Here is a 16,849-nt window from a genome sequence, read left to right on the forward strand (position 1 = left end):
AGCAGACAGCACGGCACAGTGCCCCTGCAGCTGTCTACCTGCTTACTGGTCACATCGCTGCTCAGTCCCAAGCTCCCCGCCACCATCTTCAACACCAGCCCTGTCTCCAGCCTTGGTGAAGACAATGCTGCCCGTGCCTGGCTGCCAGCCTCCCTCCCGTCTCACCCACATCCAAGCCCGTGACTGCAGGCAGTCTCCATTGCACCCTTCTTAGCACAGCCTCGTCACCTCCCAGGCCCAGCGACTACTGGGCTCTACTAACCTCTGCTGGCCCTTATCACACCCACCCTGCCTCTTGTCGTGAGCAAGGCCACCGCCTCTGCTGCTTTGTGAACACCTTGACTCCGGCAAACCCACTGTCTGGGCCACACCGGACAAAGAAAGGAAAGGCCAGTGTGGCTGGAGAAAACGGTCCAACCCTAAGACTATGACCCACAGCCCGAGTGGCTGCCGTGCTGCCCAGCATTCCTGGCAGGGGCAGAGCCTCCCCAACCCCCCAGCCTCTCTTTTAGCAAAACACCTTCAACAACTTCAATGCAACGATCCCCCACTCCTGGGCCCGCCCTCTCAGACCCGCCTCCGTGAGACATACACCTGGAGCCAGCACTTCACCAAAGCCACTCTGTCTGAATCCCAAAGGCCCTGCTGTTGCTCAGCCTGCACTGCCAACCGCCCGCCCTCAGTGGTCACCTTCTTCCTCTGCCCCTCATGCCCTGCCCTCGCTCAGTTTCCAGCTCTCGTGTCGAGTGCCAGGCTCCCGGCTGGAACCACATCCCAGCCCTACACCCCTGCCCTGGACAAAGTCTGGGAGTCTACCAGGTGCAGGCTCTGCGTGCCAACAAACCCCCTTCAAACAAACTCCTCTGAGCCCAGAGCCCTGGTCTGAACGCTTACAACCCTCACACCTGTCACTTCCACCTGCAGGTCCAGGTGGTGTCTCGAAATATCAGACCAGAACTTCCAGTCTTCCCCTCAAAACCTGCTCTCCCCCAAGTGCTCTCAGGTGACGGCAATGCCAGCCCTCAACTGCTCAGGCCCCTCTGGCACCATTCTGCCTCTCCTTTCCCCGTCACACTCATCTGACAGATGGAGGGTCCCAGGCTAGGGGTTGCGTCGGAGTTGCAGCTGCCAACCTATGTCACAGCCACAGCAACGCGGGATCTGAGCAACGTCTGCAACCTACACCAGAGCTCACGGCCACACCGGATCCTTAACCCACTGATCGAGGCCAGGGACCGAACCCGCATCCTCATGGATACTAGCTGGGATCGTTGCTGCTGAGCCACGGTGGGAACTTCCTCGCTGACTCCATCTCGGTCTCATATCCAGATCTGACCCCTTATCACTGCCACCGCCCAGATCTGAGCCACTATCACGTGTTACCTGCTCCCCTCCTACCTGATGCCCAGCTTCCGCCCTCAACACCCTGACAAGCCCACTCCCAACACAGCAGCAAGAACAGTCCTCTTAAAACGTAAACCAGATCATGTTCTTCCTCCTCTCAAACTCCTCCAGTCACAACCCATTTCATTCAGAACAAAAGCCAAAGCTCTCAGGACGGCCTGACAGTCATACATGACCCAGCTTCAGCATTTCCTTCTGCCCTTCTCACCCGGCAAACGTCACGCGGTCTCTCTCTGGTCGCCTGAACACAAAGACAGAGTCTCACGGGAATAAGAGTCTCTGTCCTCGCTGACCCCTCTGCCTGGAACACCCTCCCCGAGTCAGGCCACTGGCTCCCAGACCCTCACCTCCCACCGTGCCACGAAGCCCGCCCCACTGCCCTGGCAGCTGCAGCCCACCCCGCGGCCCTTCCCCTGTACTCTTTCTGTCACTGCGCTTGCAGTTCAGCCCCCAAATGTCTGCTAGAAAACTGGACCCTAACTGTAGAGCTTCGCTTTGTTCACCAGCAAACCCATCTCAAAGGTCAGAGGGAGACCAGGGTCTCAGTCGAGCGGACGCACAAAGACTCGTTCCCTGTCAGCTGCTCCAAACGAGCCGCCTCCGAGCCCCAGGAGCGTGTGTCTGGAATCCTAAGAGGTCGCTCAGGGAGAATTCAGGCCTGGAGGGTGGGCGGGACTTGTGGGACTCAAAGGAAGCACACCAGGTGGGACCTGAGGGGACGCTGCCCCAACAGCCCCGGGATTTGGGGAAAGTACCAGGCAGGCGTTCCCCAGGTTCTCTGATGCCCTTAAGCTGAGCGTTTTCTCAGCACTGTCCACACCCTGGAGCAGACGAGCCTGGCCCGTGGAGCCAGCGTGTGCCTGGGGGGCGGGGACGGAGTCTAGGAAGCCAGGGCGTCCTTACAGGCCTGAACGCGGAACAGGAACCAGCAAAGCGGACACGTACCTTGGACGGGCGTCACCACTGCCCCTTTGAAGTGGGGGTTTATGTGTATGTTCTTGGGCTGCTGTGGGGTCACGGGCGGCGGTGTCATCATCACCCTGGGGGCCTCCATCTGCGGGGGCATGTGCACGCCCTGAGGGGGCGAGGGGTGGTGAGGGTGCTGCAGGGGGAGCAGAGGCTGGAGCTGCTGCTGCTGGAACAGACTTCTGATCGGCTGCTGCTGAGGCGGTGGCGGCGGCGGAGGGGGAGGCTGGGGCTGAGGCGGAGGAATCAGCCTCGGAGAGTGCGTCTAAAACCAAAGACAGGGGGAGATAGGCACAGACATCAACCCCGGGAGCCAAGAAGCAACGAATGCCAGTGCCCTACGGACTTAGGCTTACACTGCAAAAGTTGAGGCAGAACTAAGTTTCTGTAACAACCTGTACCAGACCGCGCGACTGTCTGACAGCCAGAGTCAACCTCGAAGGAGGCAAAAACAGCAGCCCCAAGACAACACGCCTGGTTCCACGAGGAAAAACCACAGTTCAATCTGCATCAAGACTGCCCGCAGGGAGCCATGCGCTGTGCTGGGGACAGAACACGGGCCACCCTCAGCCACCCTACATGGCCGGTCTGGCTGCTCCCCCAGAGTCCTGCCAGAAACGGGGCCTGAGAGCAGGGCAGAGGCCCAGGACCCGTGGGGAAGGCGGGGCTGACCCGGGAGGAGGGAGCGCAGCAAGGCCACATCAGGCCCGCCAGGCACTCCCTGCAAGAGGGTGTGGCCGCAGCCTGGGCAGCGACAGAGGACGGCCAGGCTGGGAAAGCACCCGCTCGAAGCAGGCAAGGGGCTCCAGCTGGAACACAGTCGCCAGGAGGAGGAAATCACCCACGACAGCCACGCTGCCGCGCACGGGGCCCGCCAGTGTGTCAAGGGCAGGACACGAAGTAGGTGACTCTCCGCCCACAACCCTACGAGGTGGGCCCTTAGGATCACCCTCCTTTCCCAAGCCCACGTGGCTGGGAACCAGAAGAGCAGGGCATCCGAGCCAGAGGTCCTGCCTGTAACCACTAATCCACTGGCCACACACGGCGGAGGAGGCAGCAGGCTCCTCCCGACAGAGCTGTCTCCGCGGACGAGCTGCTCCAAACGGTGGAGGCTTCCGCCGCAGGTCGTCCGACGAGAAAGCTGATGAGGACTAATCGCGTGTGAGACGGGCCAGGGGAGAGAGGTCGAAGCAGACGGGCCCTCTGACACGTCATGGTCTGAGGAAGAGCCTGGAAGGAGGCGCTTCACCGGAACGAAGTGTGTCCGTGACCTTGTCCCACCCGCCTTCCTCAGGGAGGACCTCGCCAAAGGCTCCGGGACAAGCGTAAATCCGCACGGATAGGCTCCCAGAAGCGAGTATGCTCCCCCTACCATCTGCACGGGGCGAGGCAGGAGTCTAGTCGCTCTTATTCACCGCTGGACCCACACGGACAGCACAGGGACAGCGGGACAGCTAAGGACACCTGAACTGAACTGAGAACGAGATCAGGCAGGGCCGTTCCATCCAGAGCGTGAAGGCATTTGAGGGAACCTCGTGTGGAAAGCTGGCCTGTGGGACCTCCACGTGGAGAGGTCCCCGGGGCAGCAGGGGACGAACTGAGCTGGAAAGCAGATGCGCATGCAGACGGCAGGTGGCAGCAGGGACAATGCTGCCGAGCCAGCTCCGACTAAAAAGAGGACCAAGAACCACAAGCCTGAGAGGCAGGACAGAGAGCGGGGGCGCTGCAGGAAGAGAAGAGCGTACACCGCACATCTCTCAAGGCCCCAGAGCGCAGGCCAGCAGGCCGGACCGCCAAGAGCACACCCGGAGAGAGCAAGGGAGCAGCCACAGGGGAGATGGACACAAGCAAAGACAGGGCGCAGGTGACTCTTTCCTCAACTCTGGGGCAAGGGTCCAAGCACAGCTCTGGGGTGGGGAGTGGCCAGGTTCAAGGGCACGCACATCCTATGCTTTGAGAGGGGACGCAGGGACGGGGGTGGGGGGTTAAGGTCATTTCAGACAGCTTTGGCCATTTCAGTGAACTGCAACCTCACAGATGGATACAAGTCAGGTTCATTACCGCTGATCCACACCGGGACCTCCTCAACTGCAACCTTAAACCAGCCCTGGCAGCGAGAAGAGCGGAGGGCTTCCAGCCCATGGGGCCGCGGGGCACAGCCGGCCGGCCAGGGGTCTAGCCCCCGTTCACTGGGAGCTCTGGCATCACTGTGGGACGGACCTGGACAATTCACACCCGGCAGCATCTTCACAGCTCACAGCTCCTCCCAGGTGAGCCTCTCTGAAGGAGGCAGGCCAGGCACATACCTCCCTCTTTGTAGGTAAGAAAACAGGCAGTTCGGCGTTCCCGTCATGGCTCAGTGGTTCACGAGCCCAACTAGGAACCATGAGGTTGCAGGTTCGATCCCTGGCCTTGCTCTGTGGGTGAAGGATCCGGTGGGTTAAGCTGTGGTGTAGGCTGCAGACACGGCTGGGATCTGGCGTTGCTGTGGCTCTGGCGTAGGCTGGCAGCTACAGCTCCAATGAGACCCCTGGCCTGGGAACCTCCATATGACATGGGTGCGGCCCTAAAAAGACAAAAGACAAAAAAAAAAAAAGAAAAAAGAAAGAAAGAAAGAAATCAGGCAGTTCAGCTACTTTTCCAGGATCACGGAGACACAGTTACACAAAACGGGTCTCCTGTGTGGCTGTTTCCCGCAGGAGGCCAAAATGACGGAGCTGGCTGTTCAGCACACAGCAAACAGAGGTGAGAAGATGAAAGGGGAACGAAAAAGAAAAAACCGAAGGGCCAGGCTTTCTGCTATCAGAGAACAAAACAGTTGTGCGAGCAAACAGTGGTTATTACTATCACCAACTTCCTCAGGCTGGTAATCTGCTCACCGTCCTCTCCTCCCTTTACACCAAAATCAGAATTCTCAGGCCAAGACACCTTCTCTACTTTGTTATCTTGCAAGTAAATGCCTCCTAAAATATGACATTTCTCCCAGAGGTGAAGTGTGGTTTTTCCCTTAATTCAAATGTAGGGGTAGGTAAGAGTGGACATGTATTAAATAATTTGTCCTTGAAAATTGACTTCTGAAGGAAAAAGCTCTAAAATCCTAAGCCTAACTAGAAGAACAGCAAACAGCAACAACAAATCACTACAATTCCCATCTTTGTTTCTGGAATGTCTCATCTGCGAAATAGAAGAAATTCAAAAAAAGTTGACATGACAAGCGTAGGATTTATGGATATGACAATCCCCATTTGTATGGAGAGGATACGACAGCTACTGTAAGAGAAACCGCTACACTTTGGGAAAAACCTATGGTAAACAAGACAGAAAAAACATTTTCTGGAGTTCCCGTCGTGGCGCAGTGGTTCACGAATCCGACTAGGAACCATGAGGGTGCGGGTTCGGGCCCTGCCCTTGCTCAGTGGGTTAACGATCCGGCGTTGCCGTGAGCTGTGGTGTAGGTTGCAGACGCGGCTCGGATCCCGCGTTGCTATGGCTCTGGCGTAGGCCGGTGGCTACAGCTCCGATTCAACCCCTAGCCTGGGAACCTCCATATGCCGAGGGAGCAGCCCAAGAAATAGCAACAACAACAACAAAAGACAAAAAAAAAAAAGAAAAAGAAAAAACATTTTCTAAACTACACCATCACGGCTAGATCCTAAATGGGACGACGTCAGTATTTTCAGACCACTGAGCTCAGGAGCAGCCCCTCTCTACAAGCAGAAGAAAAGGCCAGGCTCCTCCGCGGGTCCTGCCGTTTGAGGACCTCAGGACCCGTGCTGTTTCCTTCTTCAGCAATAGTGTGCGCAGAATTTTTACTACCTGGATACCAGAGGACTGAATGTCTAAGAGCATATATGGAATCATATTATATACTACAGATCATAAAAAAAAAAAAAAAAGGTGAGCCATTATTCCTCACACCCAAGTTCCATTTCAGACTAAGATAAACGCAGAACATGATGCCCACCAAAGTGTCTTTCCACTTGTTCCGAGGTGCAGGTGCCCACGAGGGAACTGTAAGACTTACCAGCACAGGGGGCTGTGTGGGCAGCAGGGCAGGCCTGGGCTCTTTCCCTCGCGCCCTGTCACTGTTCTCTCTCCTCTGGTCGCCCACTCCACGACACAGGGAAGAGCCTCCTCTCCTTCCGCCCCGCCTTGAGCCATAGCGTCCCTGTTTATGCTGTCGCTCTCTTTCTTCAAATTCAAGCAACGCGGCTTTGGCTTCTGCTGAAAGCTCTATTTGAAAAGATGCACATGTGTTAGATACCTTCAAGTAGCCTCAACTGGGTTTACAGGGAGAAAACAGGAAAGAAACACATGACAATGACACTCTGAACAGAAAGCGCTTCACCCACAACAAATAACTGGACCAGCAGCAGCAAGCAGGATGCAATCTCCTTCGTCACAGAACACAAGGCTCTCCTTACAGTCTCTCCATCTCGGACACCAAAATGTGCCGAGGGAAGCTAAAAAGGAGCTGGAGCGAACTCAGGCCCCAGGCTGGGCACTCTGACACTGGTCAAGACCTGGCTCCACCAGCCCTGTGAGCAGTTCACTTTTCTAAGTGAAACCAGTAGAAGTATTACCAATCCACAGGGGCAGAGAGTCTCCGAAATGACACACTCCCGACTGTTCTGACTGAAATGCACATAAGAGCACTCTGAAGTCAAATAATTCATTTCCCAAAGAACTAGAAACTCATTTCATACTACTACTTCAGATTTATTTTTTAAAAACAACTTCACTCTGTGAGGACAGACTTACATCCACGCCACCTGACAGGACAGCTACAGCAAGGGAGAACGAAGTCACCAAAGACGAAACCCGTGAATGCAGACACCTCGGGGACACCCGCAGGTGCTCACCTCTCTGAGCAACGCGTTAGGGACACAGAACACATGGACTCCGGCCCTACGAAACTCCAGTTGGCACATCACTTGGCATTCCGAGAAGAAAAAGGCTGACTTATTCAAATATGTTTCCTTTATTTCATCGAGGTCATGATACCATATCTTCCATTAAAGAATGAATACCTTCTAGAGATTTCACTGAATTCTACTAAGAAGCCTGCTGATGCCTTCCTCTGTAGAAAAGGGGAAGTGCTAACGCCACCAGTTTATCTCCTACCCTCGCCTCCATAATCACCTCCAAACTCTTCCAAAATCTCTAAGCCACACTTCATTTGCCTGAAATTGTTTCTACGGAATTCCCCTCCCCTTCAAATGAATCTAGACTCCATTTGAAAAAAATTTAATCTCTTAACAAGCACAGACTTTTATTCTGATCTTGACTACGTGATTGGTTCACATATACATTTTATGCGGTGAATCAGCAATTATTTTTCTAGTCGTTCTAAGTGTCAAGATTAATTTCACTATCCCCAGTAATAAAATGGTTTCAAATGACATCTTTAATCAGCAAGTAAAAATGCTTTCCTGCAATTGAGACAAGCTGTCACAAAAGGTCACCAAAATATGACAGGATGGAAATTACATTTGTAACTTCAACTGAAATGTTAATTTCCCTTTAAGTGTTTTCTGAACTATGTCCATATTCTAAGGTAAAGACGCACCGCTCGATGCAACAAAGTTTTAAACTGTACTGTCCCTTTCAAAAATATGCTTAAGAAAACCATATTTACATACAAATACTTTTATAAAAGAACTAACATACAATGAGTATCTATAAAATACACAGTTTATTTGGCAAAATAAAAACAAATGACCATCTGAGTTTTACAAGATAACTGGATCAAGAAATCTATAAAAACCTTGCAAACACAAAGACCACTGCATAAACTTAAGGCAGTATCCTGTTGCTGGTACTAGTGATCTTAAACTATTTATTTCCAGATGAAAATATTTTTCAAACAGATCCTACGCCTGAAGCAAAATTAACCAAGGATATTACTTCAAGAGAACCTTACATGAGCATGAGAACAATGTTCTTCAGACGAAAGCAATAAAACACAATGTAACACATTTCATGTCTCAGTATCACAAAATCTAGATGCCTTCTCATAGATAACGAAATTTTCAAAGCCTACCTAAAACAGACATAGCCTTTCAGTTACTGCTTGCACTACTTCCAAAGAGAAATCTGAGGTCCACCTCCCAGGAAGAAAGAAATTGCAGCTCTAAACGTCAAGGAAACTGGTCAATGACACATTTTAGAGATGGCTTTTGACACTTCCATTCAAAATGGATCATTCCCTCACGCATGTATGTTCTAGAAACCCATCTCATTCTCCGCATTCTGTGAGAGCATGAAGCCCTTATACCCAATGGCATCGTTTGCATGTAATGAAAGAATTTATCTCCTAAGTATGCCGCCTTGCACTGTCCTTGGGAAAGGCCACCGTTTTTGTAAGGTATTAATTTCCAGAATCCTGGTGGAGCAAAACAGCTCACTATGTAAGATTATAAATTAGGTAAAAGCCCAAAATTCTACTTCTAATCCAATTGGAATTCAAAGCGTAGACTAACAACTGTGTACTCAGCTTTACGATGGGCAAGAGTGTCCCAGACAGGAATTAGTCCTCTTCCTACTTGAGGAGGACATCATGTACTTGAATGTGAAAAGACTGCAAGTGACCAAATGCCCTTCTAGATTTGGAAGAGAACTCACTACCCGCATGCAACCCAAGGGTCAGCAGTGGGCGGAGCCAGAGCACAACCTCAGTCTTCTGTTTAAAGAGCGGAGTGTTCTCAACATTATCACGACTACCGACTACCAACTACGGCAAAACAACTGCTTTTGTGTGCAGAAGGCTGAAAGACTTCATTTGTCGGGAAGTACGTACCACCAGAGTTGACATGTGTACTGTGATAGCAAAGTATTTTAATCCCATTACAAAGAGCAGGTAAACAGCTTTACAGAAGCAAATAAGTACAAGTATCTCTACACAGAACCTGAAACTGGTATTTCTACCATCAGGAGTACATAAATAAACTCATGAGTTAAAATGTATGCAAATTTCTAGTGTACCAATTACTACAGTAGCTTTCTTTCTCACTGAACATTTTTCTTCCATATAAAATTAACCTATTGCTTGGAGTTCTCGTCATGGCTCAGTGCAAATGAGTCTAACCAGTATCCATGAGGATGCAGGTTTGATCCCTGGCCTTGCTCAGTGGGTTAAGGATCTGGCGTTGCTGTGAGCTGTGGTGAAGGCCAGCAGCTAGAGCTCCGATCTGCCCCCTAGCCTGGGAACCTCCATATGCCATGGGTGTGGTCCTGAAAAGACAAAAAAAAAAAAAAAGAGAGAGAAAGAGAGAAATAAAATTAACCTGTTGGGGGGAGAAGTGTTAAGGAACTAAGGGCGCTCAGCGTTTTAAAATTTAGGACAGAAATCACCTTTGGAGTGGGAATAATCCTTACTTTTCATTTACTGTAACTCGTGTTTCCAAACACGAAGCTTCAAGTGAGGGCTTACAAATACGCGACAGAGAAGATCCCTTCAAGCACCATTTTTACTTACTCTACTATCAAGCCAAACAGCCGCGTTCTATACAAATACATTTAAAGGCTTTTTTCTTCATGTTTAAAAGAATGGTAAGTGGTCAACTGCTTACACTTACAGCCACTCTGCCTCTGAGAACCCCAACCCTGCCCACCACTAACCCCTCCCAGCCCCCTGACTCTTGAGGAGTCAGTCTTGATGACATGACTATGGAACCAGCAAATGCCTTGAAAAGAAAAGGAAAAAAGGTTCGACACAAATTCTTTAATAAAGGAAGGCCAAATGACCCTGAAAAGAACAAAACGAGATAAAGATCCTGAAAAGAAAGAAGTGCAGGAACGCAACACACACAAAGTATGAACACAGGCAAGGTGGACATTTCAGAAGACGTCAGCGCTTGGGTCACTGCACTGCACACAGCCAAGATGCCCCAGCTGAGGACAGGACTGCACAAGCGGGGCACCGAGGACGCGGGCCCCGTAAGGAGCTGGCTTGCAGACAGGGGAGCCCGCCATTCATAACGGTGTCTATGAAGTGGGTTCCCACCCTTAGAACTTGCAGCCATCCCAGTTTTTAGGACGTGACACATGAGGCCACCCAATGTACAGACCAAGCCGCAGCCCAACTGCAAAGACGCAGGAAAGTGATGGTACGTGCCCCCGCCCCAGACGCCCTCTGACAAGCTGCTGCCCGCTGCCCTCGGGTGTTCAGCCGGGGCGCCATCTTCCTCTGCTCAGCCCAGCGCAGCCCAAGACGGAGGCGCCTGTTCCGGGAAGCTTGCTCTCCCACAGTATCGCTCACACCTGCTGAAGGGGCCTTTCGGTTTCTCCCATCTCCCTGCTTTGAGACCTTTGCTTCATCTCCTTTTACCCAAGGCCAACTGCGCAGACCTGCTTTCTTAGAAACCTACGCTCTACTAGTTCAGACCAACTGGCAACTTTATACCATAACCTGAGAAAAGTCTGGGGACATCCTGAGCCAACAGGTGGAGAAGGAAGAAAGGGGAGGGGAGGAAATGGAGACTCCAGATCCATCGCTCCATAACCTCAGTTAGCACAGCAGCACGCTAAGACCGGCCCACTGCTGTTAACCTGGGCATCTTGGCAGCTTAGTGCCCTCACAGAGATTTCATAATCTGCCGCCTAAATATGCAGGTTCATGTTTTCAACTGAAAACAGCCACAAATAACGGTTTTCATAAAGGTAGTAACTAATGAAGAAAAGAATCTTTAAAAAAAGAAATGTTTTCTTGATTTTTTTATTTAGACCAAGACCAGAGAACAGGTACAACCCTCCGTCCTTGTACCTTCCACCCTCCCCCCGGAATATGGAACATCCTAGTGGCCCTCCAAGTATGGGTTCCACAGGAGCAGGAACAGCGTCACCTGGGAACTCATCAGACACGCAACTTTCTTGAGCCCCACCCTAAACCCACTCCATCAGAGGAGCCGAGGGTGGGTCCAGCAATATGTTTTAACAAGCCTTCTGGGTGATTCTGCTGCTCAAATTTGAGAGCCACCGCTTCCTTCTCTGCAACAGGCACCAGAGAGACCCGCAGAAGAGCGGGAAGTGGGGTCAATACTGCGAAAGGCTCACTGACTAGCAACAGCCTGCTGTCCATCTTTAAAAGGAATGATGTGCCGCTGATCATGTCTACAAACAAGTCACCTTGTCTCAGTAAACCCTGAGGAGAATGGCACATGGAAAAAGAATACACAGAAGAGAAGGTTATAATGACCCTAAGAGGTCCAAAATAGGCCCAGGCAACCTGGAGAGTCTTGGGAAGGGTAAAATGGCCCTGCCCTACCCCACACCCCCTTCCAGAGCCAGCAGGAACCACTGGGTATGCATGATAGCAGGTCTAGGCCACAGGCTCCAATGGAAAAACTATTTTTAAAAAAATCAGCTATTTTATTCAAACATCTTTTAACCCAGAAGGAAGCCATTTTAATAGAATGGTTTTTACAGCACCACAACACAGCTCCAACCTCACAGGACCATCCACTCTCTGGACGCCACAAACAATACCCCGTAAGTCAGCTTTTTTTTAAGTATTTGATTAACTGTAACAGTACTATGGAGGAAGGTGAAATGCGAATGAACGTGAATGGGAGGAAGCTGAAATGGGATGGGAGACAGGCAAAAGAAGTTACCCAAAGTTTCTGGAATGTTCCTTCTCTCTCTAGTTACATCTGAGAGCCTAATAATTGTTCCTTCTTTCCTTTCAGTTTTGAAACGTAATCGTCCCGATTCTTCATCATCCTCGTCTTCTTCATCGGACTCTTCTTTTACGTCCTTCTGCAGCTCCAAAGTTTCCATGCTTCCCTAAATTGCAGACACACAAAAAACAAAGGGAGAGTGAGTTCACTTCAATACTGAAGAATGGTTGCATATACAGACATAAAAACTCTTTCTATTTAAAATGTAAAAGTGCTGCAAAATGTCCTGTTTATAAAGCCGTGTGAAACAGTACACTGATTCCAGGAGAAAATCAAACATTAACAATTAACACTGTTCCAGGAGTTCCCTGGTATTCCAGGGGGACGCTTCCACATGGTGATGAGGGGTCAAGCCCTGGTCTGGGAACTGGGATCCCACATTAAGCCGCTCCACTCCACAGTCAGAATAAACAAATAAATAAAAGTTGTTTGTTTAAAAAAAAAAAAAAAAGGAAATGTTAGAAAAAATTCAAAGTCCTACTCCTAGTTTGACCAAGTCTTATACCTTATTGCTACTTACACTTCTAAGAGAACAAATGTGAGTTCCAAAAATCCCTGCTGGCCTCAAATCTACCCCAGATCTAGCAAAGTTCAATGTATTAACTGAACTAACACTAGAGCTGCATGAGCTTAGTAGCACATAACCTGCCTTGAAACTAACACCAGATGACAACCCTCCTCCCGTTTCAGAGGCGCTGCATTTCCTCTACTTCCTGACCCCGCCTACGTGGATTCCAGTGCCGGGCAAGCACTCATCTGCTCTTGGGTTGACAGAGTTTCTTTTCAGCCTCCAAAATCTTCCCTGTATCAGACCTCATCCCTTTCTACTTCATCCCACTGACTAGTGTTCACTCACTACCACTTCGAGCTCAGATTATTACGACTGCAAAACTATGTTTTTTCTCCGTTCACTTCACACTAAACCAGATTTATTTTCTATTTCATCGTAGCAGGATTCCTATAAGAATTTTGCCTAATCTAGACCCAAACTGAAAGTAATTTTTTCAACAATTGCATGTTTCTTTTTAAAAAAAATTTTATTGGAGTACAGACGACTTACGATATTGTATTACTTTCACTCATGTTCCTTTTAACACTAACTTCCACCTCACAGAAGGTTTTGCTGAGCTGTTAGGTAATAAATAGGTACCTACTGACTGCTAGGTTCATTAAATACTTTTTGTAAACTTAAAAAAAAAAAAAAAATGGGAGTTTCCATTGTGGCACAGCAAAAAACCGACTAGCATCCAGGAGGATGCAGGTTCGATCCTTGGCCTCACTCAGTGGGTTAAGGATCTAACCCTGCCATGAGCTGTGGTGAAGGTCACAGATGCAGCTCGGATCTGGCATTGCTGTGACGTAGGCCAGCAGCTGTAGCTCCGATTCCACCCCTAGCCTGGGAACCTCCATATGCCTCAGCTGCAGCCCCTCCAAAAAAACAGAAATGGCTCCTTTATTCTCTTCATTCGTAATTTTTAAATATCCTTTACTCTTAAGAGAAACATGAGTTTCTAACTTCATTAGAAAATGTGCAAGAAAAAAATTAAAATAAGCTGATACAATCATTTTGTATTCTTCACCATTTTCTGTGTAAAAAATGCACACACGCATTGCTAGAAATCCTAAAGCAGAGACATATCTTCAGGAGGTCGAATGCCTGAAAATCAAACAATAAATGTAAACTGCAACTTTTAGCAATTGACTGCAAAAACACCCTTCAGCATTCTGACATGCAGCATACTTAAGAATTTTAAAATGCCAAAATACTGGCATTTTGTTGGTTCAATACCGTTATTTCAGTCATACTGAATATCTGAAACCAAGAACAAGTGACATGTGAGACAGACTCAGCTCTGTTTGTACTGCACTCCACTCCAACTGAGCAAAAGTAAAGTTTACTTTTTGTAAATTAAAAAAAAAAAAATGGGAGTTTCCATTGTGGCGCAGCAGAAAAAAATCCGACTAGCACCCATGAGGATGCGGGTTCGATCCCTGGCCTCACTCAGTGGGTTAAGGATCCAACTCTGCCGTGAGCTGTGGTGTAATGGCATTTTGTTGGTTCGATACCGTTATTTCAGTCATACTGAATATGAAAATATCATATTCATTTAGAAAATATCCTTCTCCACTTCCATTAAGGCTCCAGAGCAGTGCTTCTCAAATTCAAGGTGGGGCCAATCACTATGAATCCTGCTGAGATGCAGATTCTGATTCTGCAGGTCAGGGTGGGGCCTGACCTTCTGCAGTTCTAATAAGCTCCAGGTTAAGCCAACAGGCAGGTCCACAGACACTTTAAGCAGCAAGGCCACAGAGAAGGAAAAGAAATGACAGCCAATAAAGCAAAGATTCTATTACAATAGTCATTTCCAATTCAACCGTTCATACTAATTATAGTTCCAACACTTTCCAAGCCAAGCTTAACATAAAACATGACAGTACTGAAATTAATGCAGTCTATTCTACACCCGAATCTCCATCTAAGAAATCTAAATACAACAAAGATAAGGTAAAAATTGTTTCTTTGAAAGAAATACTACAGGTTACCAGAAACAAACCAACAAACCATTCCAGCCTATGATCCAACAATCCCACTGCTAGGTATTCACCCAAAAGAAGTGAAAATGTATGTTCAAAAGTATAGGGGGGAAAGAGAAAGAAAACTTATGTTCATGTAAAAACCTGGAGGGAAATGTTTACAACTCTCTTCTGGATCACCAAAAACAGACACAACAGTGAACGGAGAGACAAACTGCAGTCCATCCAAACCCGGGAATGCAACCTTTCCGCCGCAAACAGGATCACGACTGATGCGATGACTGGGAAGAAAGCAGAGGCGTCATGCTGAGTCAACAGGTGACATCCTGCAGCCACCCCACTTACGTGACTCTCTCCAAGAGACACATGCCACTTGGTCAGGACCGGAAGGAAGGACTGACTACAAAGAAGGGTCGCACAAGGTTTAAAAAAAAAAAAAAATTTTTTTTTTTGGAGAGATGCACTGTCCCAGAATGCAAACTCGTGGTCCAAGTCTCAGGGTCCAGTTTAGCCCTGAACCACATCAAGGATTTTGCAAGCCCCGAGCTGAAACTGAAGCACTGGCCTCAGTTGCCTTAGGTGTAGACCACTTGGCAATATTCACTTAAGCTAGACGCACTCTTTTAGCCACTGATCTCTCTCTCTTATCCTAAAAACAACTGGGCTTAAATTTAAAAAAAAAAAAAAGGCACCTTCTTTGGCCATATGGCTTATAGGATTAACTAACCAAGCTGCCAAAATGTTGACTTTCTCCATAGTTTTTAACAAACATTAGTATTCCATTCACAAGTAAAATTCCACTGCACGGAGGGTGCTGGATAACAATATAAAAATTAAATTATCCTAAGATTATATTTTTGTAAGATATGCAAATCTGATTTCATTATAGACACTGCCAAAAATATTCAAAGGTTTGATCTTTTAGCTATTTAATTATCTTGAAAACCCCAAAGACGCACTTGTAATGCGTAACAGAGGTAGAAAAAGTCGACCAAAGCCTTCTCATATGTACATAAATAATTAGAATTTCTAAGGCGGTGGGGGGAGGCAAGTCCCAGAGTTGTATTTTTTTTTTTACATTCTCCAGCTACTTCTGAAGTGAATCTGTAGTCTCAGTGTTTTGAAAGAAAATTCAATATCCCATCCCAAATCGGAGGAAAAAAAAAAATCGGATCGGGTAGTTCTCTGAAAAAGAGGGGGAAGCAAACAAAACTACAGAGAACACTGCTTCAGAAAAACTCCCCACAAGTTTTCAGTGCTTACCAAGTACTTGAGAGAATAATTCTTTATTACACCAGAAAATACAAAGCAAAGAATCTAATTCTACCAACAGTTACAATTTGCAAACTGGAAAGACTGAGCGATTGTGTAGAAATTACAAGAGAAGAAAATGACAGACCAACGTCCTTCATGAATACAGACACAAAATTCCTTAAGAACATAAACGCATAAGGAATCTGGCAAAACATAAAAGGGAAAACAGATCCTGACCAAGCAAGGGTGAGCCAGAAGCATCAGGTTGGTTTAACATTCAAACACCAGTCAATTTAACAAATCTTACTTTGGGAAGAATTCCAAATATATGCACATCCTCTCTCCTCCTCCCGCGGAGCTAAGTACTTCCCCCTGGCCTAGGCGCAAACTAGACCAGCAACTTGCTTCCAAAGAAAAAGGCAGAGAAAGCGGAAGATGGTAACCGGACAGAAATACTGTCTGTAACTGGCAAAGGTCACGCAGGGCACAGTCAAGGCTGACACTGCCAGGGAGCTCTGTACCCAGTGGCTCATCCCACGGGATGAGAAGAACGCCTAACCTCTGCGGTATTCTTTCTGAAACCGTAAGCCGGTCTAATCACGAGAGAAACACTGGTCAAGCTCAGGTTAGAAGACATTCCACAGGACGCCTGGCCAGTACTTCTTCAGACTGTCAAGGTGGTGAAATTCAAGGAAAGACCAACCATCACAGAGCAGAGGGGACATGACAGCAATGGGGTGCCCAGGATTAGATACCAGAATACAAAGAGGATACTAACGGAAAAACCTCCAAAAGGAAGATTAAGTTGAGAATATAGGTAATTGTTTTTAAAATCGATTTAATTCACATTAATAAAATAAGGGATAAAGGTCACAAGATCATCTCAATAGATGCAGAAAAGGCACTGACAAAATTCAACATTCTGATTTTTTAAAAATCTCAGCAAACGAGACATAGAAGAGAACTTCTCAATCTGAGTGAAAAACCTCCAGGTAGCTTACAGTACTCGCTTG

The 16,849-nt window shown here is 48.2% G+C and overlaps 1 protein-coding gene across 7 annotated transcripts in view; it reads right to left on the bottom strand.

The window, feature by feature from the left end:
- Positions 1 to 16,849, bottom strand: part of RBM33 (RNA binding motif protein 33) — a 112,527-nt gene that overhangs the window by 56,755 nt on the left and 38,923 nt on the right. For all 7 annotated transcript variants that reach the window (XM_047763499.1, XM_047763495.1, XM_047763498.1 and 4 more), the window contains 3 exons: positions 11,982 to 12,153; positions 6,395 to 6,603; positions 2,350 to 2,635 (listed from right to left, as the gene is read on the bottom strand). In XM_047763499.1, the coding sequence (XP_047619455.1) occupies positions 2,350 to 2,635; positions 6,395 to 6,603; positions 11,982 to 12,153 (667 nt within the window). The remainder of the gene's footprint in view (positions 1 to 2,349; positions 2,636 to 6,394; positions 6,604 to 11,981; positions 12,154 to 16,849) is intronic.

The sequence above is a fragment of the Phacochoerus africanus genome, chromosome 16 (assembly GCF_016906955.1).
Source record: "Phacochoerus africanus isolate WHEZ1 chromosome 16, ROS_Pafr_v1, whole genome shotgun sequence".
Taxonomy (NCBI): Eukaryota; Metazoa; Chordata; class Mammalia; order Artiodactyla; family Suidae; genus Phacochoerus; species Phacochoerus africanus.